Source organism: Petaurus breviceps, unplaced genomic scaffold, assembly GCF_028583685.1.
Source record: "Petaurus breviceps papuanus isolate PSGF00001 unplaced genomic scaffold, PetGlider_PUasm1.0 90750, whole genome shotgun sequence".
NCBI classification, from domain to species: Eukaryota; Metazoa; Chordata; class Mammalia; order Diprotodontia; family Petauridae; genus Petaurus; species Petaurus breviceps.
In genome coordinates this window covers 12,128,306-12,147,833 of record NW_027187335.1, presented here as the reverse complement: position 1 = coordinate 12,147,833, position 19,528 = coordinate 12,128,306, and the positions used below count along the sequence as shown (strand labels likewise).

The following is a 19,528-nucleotide window of genomic DNA, read 5'->3' as shown; positions in this document are numbered from 1 at the left end:
CAGACTGGGGATCTTTTATTTTATCCTAGAGGAAAAAGGGAGACATTGGAGATTTCTGAGGAAGCAGAGAGGCACATGACATAGTATTTTGAGTCAGGACAGCTAAAACAAGGTTATTCTGTGGGGTTAACTGGAGATTTATAGCTGTAGTTTCCCAATTCCTCAGGCATCCTGCACCTGGGGGGGAAAACCCAACTCCTGCACTACACCTAAAAGTCATCAGCTTTCAGCCACCCACTGAGATTGAAGAAACCAGTTCTGCTAGCTTTTCCACATGTGGCTCTGGTTTTGACAAACTACCCTTGAAGGCTTTCCAACATCAGTGGTGAAATGGTCCCATAAAGAGCCACCCCAGAAATGAAAGATGACTCAAACTGTGTGTGGCTTATAATTTTGTGGTTTTTCTTTTTTCATTCATCCATGGCTGAAGGTGAATAGATTTTGCTCTGAAGCAACTATCCAGAAGATAAATGAGAGAAGAGGTGACCCAAGTGCTTAGAGTAGGACCGTCATGGCTTGTTGTGGTGGGATTATTCTTATGAGGTGTAGAGGAAGACCTGAATTCTAGTGCAGCCCCGGGCAGATTAATTCCCTTCTCCAGGCTTCCGAGTCTTCCTCTGCCTGGGCTGGATGGTCCCAAATGGCTCTTCCAGCTGGGGCTCACTTACGCTTTAGGTGAGCGCCAGTGACCTTTTCAATGACTGCTCAAAGGGTCACACCCCTACCCAGGCAGATGACTTGGGGCGTACAGAAGGGCCGAGGAGCTAGACAGCTGACCGCTTGACCCTTGAGGCTCCGTCTTGGCAAGGGGAAGCCTCATGACTGCGTAGACAGACCTAGGAAGGGCGCCTGAACTGATTGAAAATTGATAACCAGCGCCTCCAAAGCCCAACTCGACCTTTCCCTTCAAGGACCCTCCTCCATCCTCCCCCTCAATCGAGTAAACAAAATGGTTTCAAGCCTCGAAGGGCTGCGGTAAAGCGCGGGCACGTGACCCTGCACTGCGGCAGCCTCAGCCCAACCGTGTCCTATTGGCCAGTGGGAAGAAAATATCCTGGCTGAGGCGAGGAGAGGGGCGGGGTCTGCTGTGGTGACGCATGCACGTCCACGCACGCAGGCGGGAGGGGGCTACCTAGCCTGAGCCGCCGAAGCTACTAGGTGATTCTGCGGTAGCTGCGGCAACGGTGGCCGCGCTGCGGCGGCGACTGGAAGGAAGCGGCCGCGGAGGACAGCGGTGACTGCAGGTAAAATGGCGGTGGAAAGTCGGCCTCGGAGAGGGGGCGGGGGGGGGCCTCTTCTCGCCGCTTCCACCGCCTTGGCAGCTAAGGGGATGGGGCTGACAGGCCCTGGGGTGGGGGGGGGGGTCGAGGAAGTGGAGGCTGATGACCCCCTCGGACCCGCCGCGGGCCTCCGGGGTCTAGAGCTAAGGGGAGAGCGGGAGGGGCTTGGAGAGGCTGAGATAATGGTGGGGCGCTTAAGCCCCTGGGCTCCTACTGGGGAGACCCTCCCCATCCTGCCTTCCCACTTTGCCACCCTCTTCCCAATATGTTTCCCATTTTCTTCTTTGCCCTCTCACCCTTTACTCTCCCCTTCTTTTTTGCTTCCTCCCCTAGCCTAAGGAGATGGAGATGGTTTTATAGGGAAAGTCGTTTTTGTTCCCACCCATAAGGACAGAAAGCAAGGCAAGCAAATTCCCGTACTGTATTCACAGAAAACTCCCCTTTTTTTCCCTCCCAACCCCCAAATAGCTAGTGGAAGGACCCAGAGAAACGATGCCCTAGAAGACAGGTGCATAATGGATTCATGAGAAACCCCTCTAGCCCCTCCCTTCCCGCCCCTCCCTGCGCAAGACTCTTCGAGTCTGGTAGACTGCGTTGGGGAAGGGCTGATCAGGGGTGACTAGTACTTGTCAAGATGGGAGAGAGGAAGGCTCACTGAATTCCTCTGGTAAGCTCATCTCTTCCAGGTAGGCCCATCCACCTCCAGGTAGGCCACAGAGGTAGTTTTGTAACCGTTCGTGTTTAAAGGTCTAAGAATCCAAGATCCTTTAGAGTGTATGGGGAGGGGAGGAGCTGCAGAGGGGACACAAAATGACCAACAACCAGCTGTCCTTGGAGAGTGTGGGTGTTGACATGCTGAGAAGCAAGACGTTGGACCTTGAGGTCATTAAGGAGCTTACATGAGGATAGTCAGACTAAAGTTACAGAAATGGGTAATGGAGTGATAGGTGTCTTGAGAACTCTTGCAAAAATGTATGTCTAGGGTATTTTAGGCTGACTCACAACATCAAAATGACAAAACACCTGGAAATATTTTTCTGAAAAGCTACCCAGGTGTGTTCTTCATGGCTTCTCCAAGAGGGTATATCTCCCTTCAGTGCTGTTTTGCAATATAGAGTGAGGAAGTAATCATGAGATTTTAAAATATAGTATATTAGGCTGAAGTACTCCAAACTATGTGGCTACAGTCATTGTTAGGAGATTTAAAAATAGTCATTTCAGGACCACTGATAGCTCCAATTGTCTTTGATACCTCCTAATCAGAAGGCTGCATAAAAATGAAACCTTGAATTGTAAGGTAGTTTGACAGCTAAAACAAAAAAACCAACAGCTTTAGACTGCTTCATTGGGAGTGTGGGGAGCTTGAACCATTTGGTCCAATAAAGATACGTTTTCATTAATCTGTTCCAGTTTAGGCATGGCTCTTCAAAGTGATTCTCCTTAATCTGTAAATTGGTTCTTTTTTTTGTAGTTAGTGGTTTAAGCACATGGCCTCCTTTAAAAAAAAAGTGTGCATCTGGGAGTATAGATGATATTATTCTTTTTTCTTAAGAGTTTATAAGAGTAGGACCTTTAATCTCTGCTTTAACACAACCATTTTTTTGGAAGTACAAAGATCTTTGTTAAGGTAAGCACTATTAGCAAAGTATAGGGAAAAAACTACCAAGTTTTGGTTAGTGGAATGAAGATATCTTCCTGTTTTGGTTATAATCCAGTTGAAATGATATTTAGATACTATGACACAATATGACTGAGAGTATAATATTTATATTGGAATACCTAAAGAAGAGTTTGTAGAGGTAGTATTCAGTAACTCTAAGCTAGAAGCATCCCTCTGGTGTCATATTAGTCACAAGACTTTGCCATTTGATCCTGATGTTGGCTACACAGGAAGTGACATTCATACAGCACTGGTTTCCCTAACTGTCTTTAACTCTGTTCCTTCTCCTTTTCTGGATTTCGAGACAGGATATAAAAATAGATGTTGTAACAGACTGAGGAGGAGAGAAGGGAAAAAAGAAATAGTAATTGTGCTGGGCTAGTTTGTATTCCTTGCCTTAATAATTTCCAGGACAATGTTCTATTTTTCTGTTTCAGGTCAACAAAACTCAGTTACTTAGTTGCTGAAACTTCCCTTCCAACATGGGGGAGCTTTTCCGAAGTGAAGAGATGACATTGGCACAGCTTTTCCTACAATCTGAAGCTGCTTATTGTTGTGTCAGTGAATTGGGAGAACTGGGGAAGGTTCAATTCCGGGATGTGAGTACCACTGGGTTTATTAAGTCTCTTTATTGAAGTCCTATATTCACTAAATCAAATCTTAGAGCTAGAATTCAGGGATCATTTAGTCCAACCCTGTTATTTCAGAACCAGTCAACTGGCTGATTACTGTTGCTTGGTGCTTATACAGTGAATGTATGGTCTTTCACTCATTCAGCACATTGTTATATTAAGTGCTTACTATGTGCCAGTCATTGTGCTAAGTGTTGAGATTACAAAGACAAAAAATGAAATAATCACTACTCTCTTGCTCCTTCCTTTTGAGGGAGATATGTGTGTATATGCACATATGTATATATTTACATATGTATATGTATATGTACATATACATATATACCTATATACAAATTAAATACAAAATTAATAAAAGATAGGGAGGAAGAACACTAGTAGTTGGGATCAGGAAAGGCTTCATGAAGAATGAAATGCTTGAGCTGCATCTTGAAAGAAATGAATTCTGTGAGTCCTAGGTGAAGAGTGACTGTATTTTAGGTAAGATGGACAGCCAGTTATAGTTATGGATAATGGCGTGCCACAGATGAAGAACAGAGGAAGGCTTTGACTGGACCCACCCTGGAATGTAGGAAGGAGAATCATGTATAACGAGACTAGAGAAATAGGTTGGGTTCAGGTTGTGAAGGGCTTTAAAAGTCAGACAGGGGCTAGAGCTCAGAAGAGAGATAGGCTGGATATGTAGATCTTGGAGGGATCTGCTTAGAGATAATAAACTAATGGGAGGTAATGGAGTTACTAAGTGAGAGAATATAGAGAAGAGAGCCCATAACAGAAGCTAAAGGTACACCCACAGTTCAAGGACATGATGAGCAAGAGACTGACAAGGAGTAGTCAGATAGAAAGAAAATTGGGAATGAGTCATGTCATGAAATTTCTGAGAGGAGTCAATATCCATGAGAGAGGGTGTTAACAATGTCAAGTGTAACAGTAAACTAGCGTCACAGATACTAGCAGTCATAAAGAATTCTATTACCAGCCCCAAGTAAGTAGGGTTTGTTGTTGAGAGAGTCTGTCCTCAGTGAAGGCCACATATAGGTGACATGGAAAATAGGCTGTGTTTTTTGGCTTGCTCTTCAGCCTTTCCAAAACTCATCCAACTCATCAACTGCTTTTGCTGATTCATGTGGAAATAATATCACAAATATCCTAGAGTATATCAACATGTTAGTCTTGGTTAGGAAATGGGAGCAAGTGTTGGGAGTTTTTAAATTTCAGTTGAGTGGAATTGTTTTTCTTTGGAAGAAAAAAAAAAGATCGTGGAAAGTGAATAGCTGTCTACAGCATCAAGGAATAAGATTTAGTGTTCTAGATTGTGACTTAGAATTCTAAAATTATGACTTCCTAGCAAGAAGAGGAGTGGATATATTACTAAGACTAGGAATAATATTTGGTAGAAGACTTTTATCAGGAGAGTTGTTTATTTTTAATTTTTGGTCTTTTTGGAGGGGGGAAGGCAGGCAGTTGGGGTTAAGTGACTTGCCCAAGGTCACATAGCTAGTAAATGTTGAGTGTCTGTGGCCGGATTTGAATTCCAGTCCTCCTGACCCCAGAGCCGGTGCTCTTTTCAGTTCGATGATTAACTTCCCCTCAAGAAGGCTTTTTGTTTTTGCTTTTTGGACAGCAATTGGGGTTAAGTGACTTGCCCAAGGTTATGTGGCTAGTTTTTTTTGTTTGTTTTTTGGGGTTTTTTTGTAAGCAATTAGGGTTAAGTAACTTGTTCAAGGTTACACGGCCAGTTATTTCTGGGTGTGGTGCTAAGTATCTGAGCCCGGATTCGATCCCCAGGTCATCCCGACACTAGGGCTGGTGCTCTTACTCGCTGAGCCATCTGGCCGCCCCCTAAGCAATTGGGGTTAAGTAATTTGCTCAAGGTTACATGGCCAGGTGTTTCTGGGTGGGTGCTAAGTGTCTGAGCTCAGATTTGATTCCCCAGGTCATCCTGACACTGGGGCCGGTGCTCTTACTTGCTGTGCTACCTGGCTGCCCCACATGGCTAGTTTTTGTGTTAAGGGTCTGAGGCCAAATTTGAACTCAGGTCCTCCTGACTTCAGGGCTGGTGCTCTATTCACTGCTCCACCTAGCTGCCCCTCAAGAGGATTTTAAACTGAAATTTGAGAGGATGGGAGAAAAATATCCAGATAAAAACTATAAAAGTATATGCTATGGAGGCAAAAGTCTCTAAGGTTTCCCCTAGATTTGGCAGATTGAAGCTCACAAAACAGTGAACTCCCTTCTCTAGAAATCTTCAAACTGTGAGTAATAATGTAGAGAAAATTCTTGATTTGAATGGAAGTTTAAACCTAATGATTTCTCAGCTACCTACTAGCTATAAGATTCTGTGACCTTATAGTTGCCTAGAAAAGGACCATCCTTTTTGCTTTGGTATAGTGCTTAGGACTGTTGTCTTGTCCAAACTTTTCTCTTCAGTATCTACCTAAACCCCAAACAAGTCACTTTTGTACTCTGCCTGCAGAGTTGAGAAGGGATTCAAAGAGTAAAAAAAAAAAAAAAGATAATACTACTGCATATAGAACAAAATCTATCCACATTCTCTATAGGTTTACCCAGGATCATTTGTAGATTTTTTCTAAGAAAAAAGCCCAATATTAAGGTTGTGGAATAAAACTGACCCATATAGGGTTGAACTTAGTTTCATTAAAACTAAGAATGGACTGTTTCTCTACCTGACACAGACTCCAACAAGGTATCAAGCCATAATTATTTTTTTAATTCTTACATAAAAGATGTTTTTTTTCATTTCAGTCTTGTAGTAAAGGCAGCTAGCTATAGAAGACACATGTAAGTAAGTACTATCGAGTACTTTCTATGTTAGGAGCACTGTAATATGTGCCAGAAGGGAATATAAGAGAAATTAGATGATTTCCCTCAAGAGCAAGAAATCATGCCCCCCAAAATTTACAACCTGTTCACCAAGAAAGGAAATACACACCTAAAATTAAGCAGTACAAAACAATACAGACTTAATAGCTAAGTACTGAGGCTACATTAGCATACAAGAGTTATCAAAATGTAGTAAGGTTAATCTTGATAGGCTTCAAGCTATGAGCAGTCTCCCATATTTTACTTGAGCCAAATAACCAGTAAGTAATCTAGTAGCTTTTTGTTTTGACTCTTCATTCTTTTCGACCTACCAGCAGCATTTAATAAAGTCTTTCTTGACTTGTCAATAGCATTTGAAAATTCTATTTGGTTTTCACAAAAGGAAGTTTTCTTTCCATCTCTCTGGCTATGACTTCTCTATATCTATTGCTAACTCTTTTTCCTACTTTCCCAAGTTAAATGGGGACTCTTCCCAGATTCTCTAATTTTCCTACACATATGCTCAGTGGTCTTGTTAACTCCAGTGGTTTCAGCTGTCTTCTATTTATGGTTGACTTCCAAGTTCCATTCTTACATTTTTGTTTGATTTTCATTTCTACCTGTATGCCCTAGTGCTCACTCATCCTCAGCCTATCCAAAACTGAACTCATTATTCCGTTCTCAAACAGGTTCATCATCCTTACTTCCCTAATAGATGCTAACAATGCTACTATTCTCCCAGTTACTTAGGTTCAAAACTGCTGAGCCATTTTCAGCCCCACCCTCTCTGTGATTTCTACACTTGTCACATTCCTGTGTTGTTTTTTGTATTCTTCCCTAATCACAGCTTCCTTTCCATTCTCACTATTAACCCTCCTCTGGTTGATTACAGTACCCTCTTAACTACTCTGTCTCTGGTTTCTTTTCATCCTTAATATTTCTACTGTACTAATTTGATCATGTTGCTCCCTTGTACATAAATCTTGTCTGACTCCCCTTTGCCTACCAAAAGAGGTCCTGGCATTCAAAGTCTTTGACAGTCTAACTCTAATCTACCTTTCTAGCCATTGTTTTCTTTTTTAAAAATTAATTGACTTTAGTTTTCAGCATTCACTTTCATAAGCTTTTGAGTTTTAAATTTTCTCCACCTCTCTCCCTTCCCCCATGCAATCCGATAAAGATTCTACATATATATTCCCATCAAACATTTTCACATCAGTAGTGTTGTAAAGAAGTATTAGAATGAGTGGGAGAAACCATGATTAAGAAAAAAAAATAACACCAAAAAAAAAGAGCAAATAAGATTTTCTCAAGCCATTATTTTCAACTGTACATGTACCTTACTGTCCAACCAAATCAGATTTATTCTTCTCTATCTAAATCTTATTCTTTTCTATTACTGTGTCTTTTCTATTCCCTCTACCAAGAATAATCTCATTCCTCTTCCCCCACCCCATTTTTTACCTGTCAAAAATCTACATATCCTTAAAGGCCTAAATCAGCTTGCCCAATAAGCTTTTACATGAAACCTTATAGGATAACTACAACCAAAGAAAAATCTTTTCTTCCTTACATTTAGCACTTCCTTTATATCATTCTTTAAAAAAAAAAAAGATTATTTTATTAATACCTTTTGTTTTTACATCAGATTTCTTTCTCTACACCCCATTCTCCTCTCTCCCAGAGAGCCATCCTTTATCATAAAGATTAAAAAAGGAAAAAGAGGGAAAAAAAATCAGGCAAAACTGATCCATGCATCAAAAAAATCTGATGTCATACACAGTGTTCCACATCCATGAAATCCCTCCACTTCTGCAAAGGAGCAAGCTGAGATATCTTCTCATATATCTTCCTTGGGCCCAAGCTTGTACTTTATATTTTCGCAACATTTATTTGTTTTGTAGTGGTTGTTCTTTCCATATGTATTGTAATCATTGTGTATGATGTTTTCCTGGCTCTAATTACTTCATTTTTCATCATTTCATATATCTTCCATTCTTTTTTGTATTCATCATATTTGTTTGTTTTCCATTATATCCATCTACCACAGTTTGTTTAGTCATTCTCCAGTTTACAGGCATACCCTTTGTTTTCAGTTCTTTGTTACAACAAAAGTGATGTTATAAATATTTTGGTGTATGTGGAACCTTTCTTTTTGTCATTGACCTCCTTGGGTATATGCCTGGCAGTGGAATATTAGTGTCAAAGGGTACAAACATTTTAATCATTTTATTTGTATATTTCCAAATTGCTTTCAGTATGGTTGTTCTAATTTGCAGCTTCACCAATAATGCATTGGCATGCTTGTCTTTCCACAAACCCTGCATCTTTGATCATTCTTGCCTTTTACCACTTTGACTCATTTCCTGGGTCTGAAGAAAAACCTTAGAGTTGCTTTGATTTGCATTTTTCTTCTTATTAGTGATTTGACACATTCTTTGTATCATGCTTATTGTATACCTTTCCCTTTTATTGTAGTTATTTTTGTACAAATCTTTTTCCTTTTTACTATAGTAAATTCTAAGAAAGGCAATGTTTTATTTGTGTCATCATATCTGATTATCTTACTGTACACAGAGTATAGCATGTGTAATAGGCACTTAGTAAATGAAATGATCTTTATTTAGTTCTCATTTGAATTCAGTAAGCAAATTTATTAAGTACTCACTATGTTAAAGTCACTTTGGATACAGATAGGAAAAAGAAACATTCTTTGTCTTTGAGAAGCTTACATTCTACCAGGGAACACTCATCAGTTTTTACTTCTCTACAACATATGACTATGTTGACCATGACCTTTACCTGGGATTCTTTTCTCCTTTGGCTATGATATTGTACACATGGTTTCTTCTACATCTCTAATTACTCCTTTCTTTTTTGCTGGTTCTTCATCTCACCCCTAAAACATTGGACGGTCTTCCAGGATTCTGTCCTTAGCTGTTTTTTTTATAGCACTCTTCCTAGGCTATCTCATCCATTTCTGTAGCTCCATTTATCACCTGTATGACTCCCAAATCTACAAATCCAGTTTGGACCTTTCCTCAGACCTCCAACTCCCATGGATCTTTAACTTACAGCTAGTATCTTAAATTCAGCCTGTCTAAAAGTGAACTCATCTTTCCTCTCAGAGTCTGACCCCACTTCAACTTCTTAACCCAACAACCCTTAATAGTTGTTGACTGAACCAGTTCTACAGTGAGTTCCAGTAACCATGTCTTAAAACTTCAAGGTCATCTTTGGCTCTTCCCCTTCTTAACTCTCTACAGTCAATTAGTTGCCAGTCCTGTCCACAAGGTTCCAACATCCCTATTCTCACAAGCTACATTATTGCTCCTTTTCATATAAACCATTTTGTAGCAAAACTAATTGTCACCTTCCATTCTCATCTCCTCTTCCTTTCCCTCTGATATTCCTTTGTTCATGCCTGAAATTAACTCTCCACCCCACTAAACTAAGTTTCTGCCTGTTGAAATCCCTTTCCTTCTGTAAGCCAAACTTACGTGCCATCTTTTCCATGAAGCCTTCTCTGATTATTTCCCATCCAGATTCTCCTCTCTCCTCGTTTCTTATAGCATTATTATCTACACCTGTCCTTCTCACTGACCACATTCTACTTATTTTTAGTTATTGGAATTCATGTATTATCCTCTCTTCACCCTTTTAGACTGTAAGCTCCTTGAAGGCAGAAAGAACTATTGTTTTTTTTCATCTTTATATCCCCAGTATCTAGTACATAGTAAGGAATTTTTCTAACACTTAAATGTTTGTCAGATTTTCGAAATCACCTCTCTGCTTAGAAGCTTAAACCACTGGGACAGGACAATGGGCTTTTTAAGTCTGGGACCCCACTGTTTAAAGTTTCATTTCCTCCCTAGCTGTCTTTCCAGCACTGGCTACACTTTTACCCATACCTCCCCTTCCCTGTTGGTTGAAGTGGGAGAGTTAGAATAATCTTTGCTCCCCATTGCCATTCCCAGGTTCTTCTCCCACCATTACCCCATAACTTTTCTTCCTGGTAGTTGTTGTCTGTCAACCTCCAGAATGTTTTCCCTTTTTTCCTCAATGAATTCAGTACCTGGCTCAGGCTTTCTGTCCTCACCAACTTATTCCCTCATACTAGGAACTCTCAAATACATACTGATATTTCCTTAAGTAACCTAATTTTGCAATTCTTCAACTTATTCATTTCCCTCCACCCCACATCAGCCACACACAAAAATTTGATCATGCCCTTGATCTTGCCATCACCCACAAATGCACCACTTCTATGTCCATTAGCTCTGAAGTTCATTTATATTGGCATACCACCTCTCCTTTTCCCTTCCAAAACCAAGGCCTGTTCTTTTTCTACACCATGACCTCCAGTCCCTCTACCCCTCAGTTTTCTCCTGGGGTATTACCTCCTTTTCCCATCTTTTTGTTGAACCAGTTCAACTCTATATTGTCCTTTTTTCTTTCTAAGTCCCTTACCTCCTTCTCATATTTCCAGTCTTATTTTCCTAAGGTTAGTCTTGGATCATTCTCACCATCCTTCCACTCTCACCATCCCTCCTCTTTCACTCCTACACATATTTAGCAACAGTGTATAGGAGAAAGGAGAAAATCAAGAAACTGCTGACTATGTCCACTGCAGATTTGTTACATAACCTTACCTGAGCTCTCACTGCTGCCAGGCAATCCTCTAATACCCCTCTAATTAGCTCACCCTTCCACTCATCACAGCAGTACTTCCCCAAACCTTTTTACCCCTCCTTGGATCTCCTATGATACCTACTTTCTTTCTGTTTTTTTTGCTACCACAAAAAGTGAAAAGATATGAACCTTTTAATGATTTTTCTCAAATAATTCTAAATCATTTCCCAGAATAATTAGACCAATTCACATCTCCACTAATGGCATATGAGTGTGTCTGTCTTCCCACTGCACCTCCAATCCTGACTCCTCCTTCCTTTAATCATATTTGCCAGTTTAAATAAGTGTGAAGTGAAGCTTTATTTGCATTTTTCTTATATTAATGGTTTCCTCCCACTGTTTCTGCATAAGGGGGAATAAAGGAAAGGAAAAGAAACTTAGTTTAAGTTAGTGGTCTACATTTTTATTGTCATTGTGACCTTTGAATTGGAAGATGGTAGGCTAGGTAAAACATTACATACCATAAGGTTGGTGTTTGTTGTTGTTTTTTGCCACATTGCTGCAGTGGGGAAAAATGATTTTTATCTTTAATTGTTATGGCTGGTCCTAGTACTTCATATATTTTAGTAGATTTTTATTGGTGTAAGACCAGTAACACTAGTACACAGGATACCTGCTAGCACAGATTCATTCTTGATCTGGTTAGACAGGAAAGACAGCTTCAAAGCGGTTAATAACCTTACTTTATTCTAGTCTAGTTTTCTCAAGAGGATTGCTGATAATGGGAAGACAAACTCCTACAGCATTTCCTAATCACCCAGGCCCCTGTGAGAAGGGGAGGGAGGGCAACTACCTCCACATCTTGATGGGATCAATGGAGACAGGCACAGTTTGTGCATTTCCCTAAATCCCCTCAAGCTTCAATGGAGGCTGGTAGAGGCAAACACAGATTCCCCTCAAGCTTTGATGGGGGCTGATCAAGGCATGCACAGCATTCCGGCTTGTGCATTCAACCCTAAGGTGTCCTCACTCACTGCCCACCTGCTTTGTAGGGAAACAGACAAAGAAGACATATTGCCAGCAATAGCCTCACAAGTTTATATCACCTCATCCTGTATCTCACTGTGCAGTCACAGGGCATGTTTATATTATTTATCTTTATATAATGTTTTGCAGGTGTTATAGAAATGTTTTGAACCATAATTGTGAGAACTCATATCTAATACCCAGGAACAAGAGATTGTTATGGCTATGGATCCTGAGAAATGGAACTCTGAGAAATAATAACAAAAATTCACTTGACAAGCAGTAGAATCCACCTTACACTAAAATCCAACTTACTTACTTGATAAAGCCCTGGCCCAAGATGGGATTTTCATTTTTCTAGGATACCACTTGAGAAGTTTGGGGCAACTGTTTATTTCTCTTGTTTTGTGTTCTTGTCTTTTAGTTAAATCCAGATGTAAATGTATTCCAAAGAAAATTTGTCAATGAAGTTCGGAGATGTGAAGAAATGGATCGTAAACTCCGTATGTGTTGTCTTGGCTTATATTAAAAAATTTTTTTTTTTTGCTTTTTGGAGGGCAGTTGGGTTTAAGTGACTGGTTAAGTGACTTGCCCAAAGTCACATGGCCAGTAAGTGTTTCAAGCATCTGAGATCAGATTTGAACTCAGGTCCTCCTGACTCCAGGGCCTCTATTCACTGTGCCACCTAGCTGCCCCCTTAATAATTCTTTAAGTGAATTATTTCATCTTTAAAAAAATAGTTTGATATAATAAAAGATGTTAGCCCCTCCCCACCTCAAAAAAGAAATTCTTATTTGTTTTCTTAAGTATCATATTTAGAATATATTTGTTTTCTGTTATATATGGTAAGTATGTATATTCCTTAATAGATACCATGCTTCTTAGAATATAACACTCAACTTAAATACTGCTAAGCTACTTTGTCATTGTTCAGAGGACAGTATAGAAGTCTCAGATAAGTCTAAGATTTCCAGGAATTCTATAAATCTAACCCCATATTTTGCAGTCATTACTGGTCAAAGTTCACTATGAATTTTAGGCAGTAGGTTATTTTTTTAATATTAGTTTATTGATCTTCATGTCTGTCACTTTGTCTATTCATGCTCCATCCTTAAATTTCAGTTGTCATCTCTGAGAACTGAACAAACTGCTTTTATTTTGTTTTTTTTTAGTTCTCTGTTTTTTTTTTAACAGCTTTTTTTTTCTTTTGGTCTGCTGTTTAAATGCATATAACTAACTGTAGCAGCAAGCACCCCAAGCACGTCCTCAGGGTTTGCTGCCCATACAGGTTCTTGGATCTGCTTTGATAAAGGAAAGCAACTCAAAATGGGTTAACAAGCTTACTTTAATCAGTCAGACATATATCGTTTACCTTGTTCAGGGGAAAAAGGTCAGCACCCCGAACTTCAAAGCATACAGGCAGAATTATCAAGACAGAAACAGATCAAGTAGACAGATTTTCAAACTGTCCAACCATTACATCCATACCCAGTCAACATCTGGGTTTCCACATCTGGGTTTTTCAAAGCCGGGGGACTCTCAACAATGGCTTCCCAGAATTCAGATCAGATCACAGAACACTTCTCAAAGTGAGTCCCCAAAACAAAGCTACACATCAGGGCTTATATAGCCTTCTCCTGGCTCAGATAATGTAACAACCTTATTGACTCACTGGCCAATCAAAAAGTATCTACTGAAAAACAAGCCTCCCACCCCAGGCTTCAGGTGCACTTTAGCCTAGGGGGCAGGGAAGATCTTCCAAATTTGCATTCCCATTACACTAACCAACTTAATTTTCAAATTGGCTGATACGTTTTCCATAGGGATCTGTTTTACTGCCATATGTATCAAGGACTTTATTGTAGGAAACATTTTTTCTCTGAATCTGATTCTCTGAACAATATTATTTATTAGTAAGCCAGAATAATTTTACATTTAGGTGAGATTCATACAAGTCAATAATAGCTTACATTTACCTCTTGATGGTTTAGAAAGCTCTTTCCTCACATCAGCCCTTAGAATTAGTTAATGCAGGTATTATTATTTTCATTTATAGTGGAGAAACTGAAGTTCAGAGGCTGTGACTTGTCCATAGTCATACACCTAGTTAGTGTCCAGGACTTGGCAACAGGTCTACTGACACTATATTCAGTATTTTTTATTCTACTTAAAGGTTCAGTCTTATTGATTCTTTTGATGGTTATGGTATTTTGTATTTTATATGGTTTCTGTTCCACAAGAGATAGAAAATGCATCTGAGGCAATAGGATGTGAACTTAATGCCTGTTGTGGTTAAAGAGAATTGGTTGGCTTTTGTAGCAGGAGAGGAATGTGAAGAAAAAACTGATTTTCATTTCCCACTTCTCTTGAGTCAAAGCATCATTAGAAACTTCTTAAAAGTCTTTTTGGTTTGTGCATAAATATTACCTATGGCGGGCATATGTAGATGGCCAACAAATATTCTGATTCTGTCATTTTAGGGTTTGTTGAGAAGGAGATAAGAAAAGCTAATATTCTTATCATGGACACAGGTGAAAATCCAGAGGTGCCTTTCCCCCGGGACATGATTGACCTAGAGGTAAACAATCTTTTGGGAAGGTTAGTTAAGTTTCTTTTGGCTGTCCAGAGATACTGTTGGGGATAGGGCAAAGGAAATCTCAGCCTTTCCTTGTCTGTGTGGTATTTAAATAGTAAGCTCCTTGAGGCCAGGGCCTGAGCTGTTTAACTTGATCTGTATGTTGTCTGATGCAGAATTCATATATAGCTAAATAGATATCTATTGACTGAAGTAATGATGTATAAAATGCTTATTACTGTTAAATAACTCACTTCCTGTGAACAAACAGCCAAAATGTCAGTGTTAATGATGTGTACATGTAGTCTGTTGAGTTTACTAAGTAGATACAGTTCTTGCTTTACATTAGTTCACATTATGCAGATCCAGCTCCCCAGCAGGAGCACAGTGGAAGTGGCAACGGTGTGACCCAGGCCAGGGGTCCTCTGCTCAGTGAGGGGGATCCAAAGAGCTGCTAAGGGGGCAGGGTCACATGAAGCCTCAAGAGGGTATGGGAAGGTCTGTGGAAAGGTCCTTTTATTTTCATTGAGAACTGGCTGTAGTAACATCTATAGGCCAAGTAGAGAAAATTATGTTAGTGTAAATGTTAACATTTTGAGAGTAGATGCAGGATATTTTTGAACTGACAGTGGAGACAATTATTTTACAGGACTGAATCTCATTGAACACACAGGGCAAACATATTGACTTCAGTGATGAGTTAACATGTCCCTTTTCTTCCTAGGCAAACTTTGAGAAAATTGAGAATGAACTGAAAGAAATCAACACAAACCAGGAAGCTTTGAAGAGAAACTTCCTTGAACTGACGGAATTAAAATTTATACTACGCAAAACTCAGCAGTTTTTTGACGAGGTCAGACTATTGTTTGTTTCTTTGAGCAGCTGATGTTTTACCTGCCACAAGTGGGCCATATTTTATTCTAATGATTATTTTTAGTTGCTTTCTTGAAAGCAGTGCCATTTTTTTACACTCATTTTAGTTGGAGAAACTTCAAATTATGTTCCATTTTTCATGCAGTACACAGCCAACCATGTTTTTTGGATTTTTTTTTAAATTTTTTGCAGTTTTTCATATCAGATTGGGATGGGGATATTTAGAATAGTAATGTGTACCATTCCCTGAAAAATGCACATACTTATTTTTTAAGGTAAGTATTCAGTTAAAATTAGGTCCCAGAAAATAGGGAAAGGTTGGCTACAACATGTAGGCAAAACAGGTTAATTTTTCTTCATCAATAACTTTTTACCTTTTGCTTGTCTCTCTTCCACCAAAACTTCAATTATTATATTCTGTGCTCCTTTCTCAACTTGGAAAGTGTACAATGATTGCACTCATATATTGAATTTTACAAGTGTTTTTCTTTAGGGTGTGTGAGAACTCAGAATATCTGGAAGTTTTGAAAAGGATGTGTTTGTAGTTAGCCTGACAAATTCAGTTGATGATTTTCTGACTCCAGAATCTCCCAGAAACTTTATTTACTTAGGAGAGAGATGGGAAAAAAAACCCTTTGTTAAAAATATGGGTAATTGGGTTACCAGGTGACAGCTTGCTGAAGAAAGAATTGGAAAGAATTCAGAATAGAAATTTTTTCAAAGTTACTAGTCTCCTAATCTGCCCTTTGGGTAGTCTTCACATCTAGTATGGAAACTGTTTCTCTGGTAACCCTAAACATGGTTAATGACCATGCTCTGTAGGTCTTCCTGACATCAGCTAAGGCAAAAATATTTCATAAACTACTTTGGTCACCCTGCTTGTATGTTTTACCAGAGTTTTTTTTACGTGGTATTTCTCTTTTGGGCCACCTGTGCCCTGTAAGGAACTTGGCAGAGTATTTAAATTTAGAACTTTTAACATCAGCAACTGACACATTTTGAGCTCATGTATTTTGAGTTCTGCTTTTCACTTCTCTCTTGGAGAGAGAAACTGGCTTTCCAGTTCTGTCTAGAGCACAGAAAGTTTGCTCAAGATGTGATACATTCCTCAGTGTAGCAGAGAGCTTTGGCTCAAATTGGGCCTTCTTAATGTCATGGAAAGGACTCTGAAACTTAAGTGCCTCTTGTTTCTGTGAGGCAATGCTTGGTTTTATATTAATTAAGGTTTGGTTGTGATCATGCAGCTTGCTCACAAACTTGTGAACTTTTGAAGTTGATGATAATTTCTCTCAGCAATCCCACAGATGATTGTATTTTTAAAAGGGTAAGGAACAGTGAGATAACCTCTCTCCTAATGTTTAAGTCCTTTTGCAACAGGTATGCTTAGCTAGTTCATTTAATCTGACTTACCTAACACTTGGCAAATAGTAAGCACTTAATAAATTCATCTACTTTTTTGGTGTATGTTTTCTGCCTTAGCATCACTATAGAATAAGGGCAAAAGCTTTGAAAGACTGCAAAAAAAAGTCATTAAATCATTTTAATTAAGTGATTTGATTTCTAAGCATTAAACATAAATCATGGGAAATAAGGGATTCTTAAGTCTTCTTAATACGTTATCAAAAGTGACTCCCTTTTTTTTTTTCTTAAACCAACAAAAAACAAACATAAAAACTGTCCTTTGTTTGTGGGAAGTGCTATTTATTATGATGTTTTAGCTGTGGTAAAAATTCCCCAAACACTTTCGTAATCTCTCTTTGTTTCTTAAGTGTTTTCAGACTAATGAAAGTTGTCTTTTTGGTGAGAGCTACACTAATTGGGCAGATAGTACCTCACCTGTATTTGTCACCAACTCTGTGGCATCTGGCCTATAGTGGCTTAGTCAAAGCTTTCAGTAAAGTACTTTGCCTGCTGTTATTCCACTGTAATGAAAAACAAAGACCCTCTGAAGAGAAAACATTTTCTAGTGGAGGAACCATAGTTTAAAGCATTCATTAGAAAAATGGGCTTTGTGGGTCTTTGAAAAGTTGATGGGCTTAGAGTGATCCTTGAGATTTCTTCCATACCTGAAAATTTGCAAATGGGCTATAGCACTAGCAGATTGGTTTTCCAATTATTTGTGGTATAGCAATATTTCACATTAATGAGCTAAAAAGAAATGGCTAAATCAGGAAATGATTATTCTGCTTTAAGCATTGGCTGCTATGGAAGAGGGAGAATGAGCGTATATTAAATATTCTTATGCTTTATGATAATTGCAAATTTGATTTAGCCATTTCTTGTCTAGAATATAGAAAATGATTGATTAATGATATATCCTTTTCTCAGTCTTCTTGCTTATGAAGAAGAGTTAGAGCTGAAGAGATTTCTCTGAATCTTTTCCCATAAGCACCATAGCACATGAAAGCATAAAGAAGACTGGAAAAGTAATGGTTAATGGCATGCAGAACCCTGTCTTCCTTCCCCTCTAACTTTTCTTTCCATCTGCTTTCTTTATTTTTCTTTCCCATCCATCATCACATGGGGTGAATAAATTAGATAATAAAATGTAATTCATTCCTTTCTCAATGTTGGTGGCAAAGGAAGCATATACTGTTGAAAATTGAAGGAATTTGAACTGAATGTGCTGCTTATATTGTCAAGTGCTGCCATCCGATCAATGCTGGACTTTCGCCATTCTCAGATGTTTCTGTGTTCTTTTTCTTGCTTTGGGGGTAGTGGTAAATCAGGGGATTCAGCTTCTGAATATTAGTATGACATTAGAAATGTTGTAATTAAAGGTACCAGATAAGCTCCAGATTAAAGATCTATGACATTGTCTTAGATGTAGATTTAAAGACCCAGTTAATGGTATTGGTCAGCCAAATTTTCCACTAAACATGGTGTATTATTTTAACTTTTAAAAGGCAGTTTGGAGACTTATGATTATTAAGTGAGAGGTGACTAGAACATAATCAGATTTCTTGTTCATCCCAATTTAGATCCATGATTGGTTGTTTTCATTCCTCAATCTACATAGTGTGTTAGATTAGTCCAGTGGTTGAGTGATGTTTTCTAGTTCTTCAGCTATTTTCCATATTATTTTTCTTCACCAGAATATTTTTATATAGATTCTGATGGGTCCTCGCTGAAGGAAGTGGAGAAGGGGGGATAGTGGTGGTAAAAATAGTATGAGCAACATTTAGTTTCACTGATTTTGACTAAGGGGTGTTGCTGAGACTCTTTTGCAAGGCAAGGTTACAATGTTGAACTTTTAAGTTTAAAAAGCAAGATACTTCAGCATAAATTAAAAAATTCAGTACCTAGTATTACAGTTCCCTTATATTTTTTCCTTTTAAAATGGATTAAAGAAAGATTTCTGTTTTACAGTATTCAGTTGATGAGACTTTAAAACACATTTATCATTTGAATACAAATGGCAAATTATATAACCATTATATTGCCCTAACTTCCTAAGTTTCAAGACATTAATTCTGCCTACCAATTAATTTTAACTGATAATGATTTTAGTTTCCTAATGTAGTTCTCGAAAGATTTCCTTTGCTCTTAGTTCATCTATTATTATCATCTTGTGTACTATTGATTTTTTCCCTTTGGAATGTCAAATCCATTTTCTATGTTATAGTCATAAGACTTAAAAATGGAGGCTTCCATGCTGCTTATTTAGTAAATTTGAGTAAAAATCAGCAAACTTGTGATAAAGCTAATTGTAAAAGGAAAAACCAGATCTCTTAAAAAAAAGAAAACCTAAAAGTATTCTGACTTTTTAAACTCTCACCCCACTTCCTCACCTCCTCTGCCAGCCTTTGGATCAAACACGTTGAGTGGGTATGTGTACTGGTTTTTGGTAATACCAGAAGTCAAGACAAATACATAATTTTATTTTAAGGTCAGCTTCTTCTTTGTGATAGGAATGAAGAGCTATTGACTCTGTGGAAAGAATGACTGTAATGGAAAGAATGTCTTAAGTCTAGGAAGTCTTCATCTGTCTTCCCATTTTTTTGTATAAATTGTAATAACAGAATTG

The 19,528-nt window shown here is 38.7% G+C and overlaps 1 protein-coding gene across 6 annotated transcripts in view; it reads left to right on the top strand.

Moving 5' to 3' along the window:
* The first annotated feature begins 1,155 nt into the window (after nucleotides 1-1,155).
* ATP6V0A1 (ATPase H+ transporting V0 subunit a1) overlaps nucleotides 1,156-19,528 on the top strand; it is a 63,332-nt gene continuing 44,959 nt past the window's right edge. For 5 of the 6 annotated variants that reach the window (XM_069067669.1, XM_069067668.1, XM_069067667.1 and 2 more), the window contains exons 1-5: nucleotides 1,156-1,244; nucleotides 3,378-3,539; nucleotides 12,478-12,556; nucleotides 14,534-14,631; nucleotides 15,353-15,481. In XM_069067669.1, the coding sequence (XP_068923770.1) occupies nucleotides 3,423-3,539; nucleotides 12,478-12,556; nucleotides 14,534-14,631; nucleotides 15,353-15,481 (423 nt within the window). In that variant the 5' untranslated portion in view covers nucleotides 1,156-1,244; nucleotides 3,378-3,422. Of the gene's footprint in view, nucleotides 1,245-1,868; nucleotides 1,948-3,377; nucleotides 3,540-12,477; nucleotides 12,557-14,533; nucleotides 14,632-15,352; nucleotides 15,482-19,528 lie in introns of those variants that run through there. The other variant, XM_069067666.1, reaches the window with a different exon arrangement.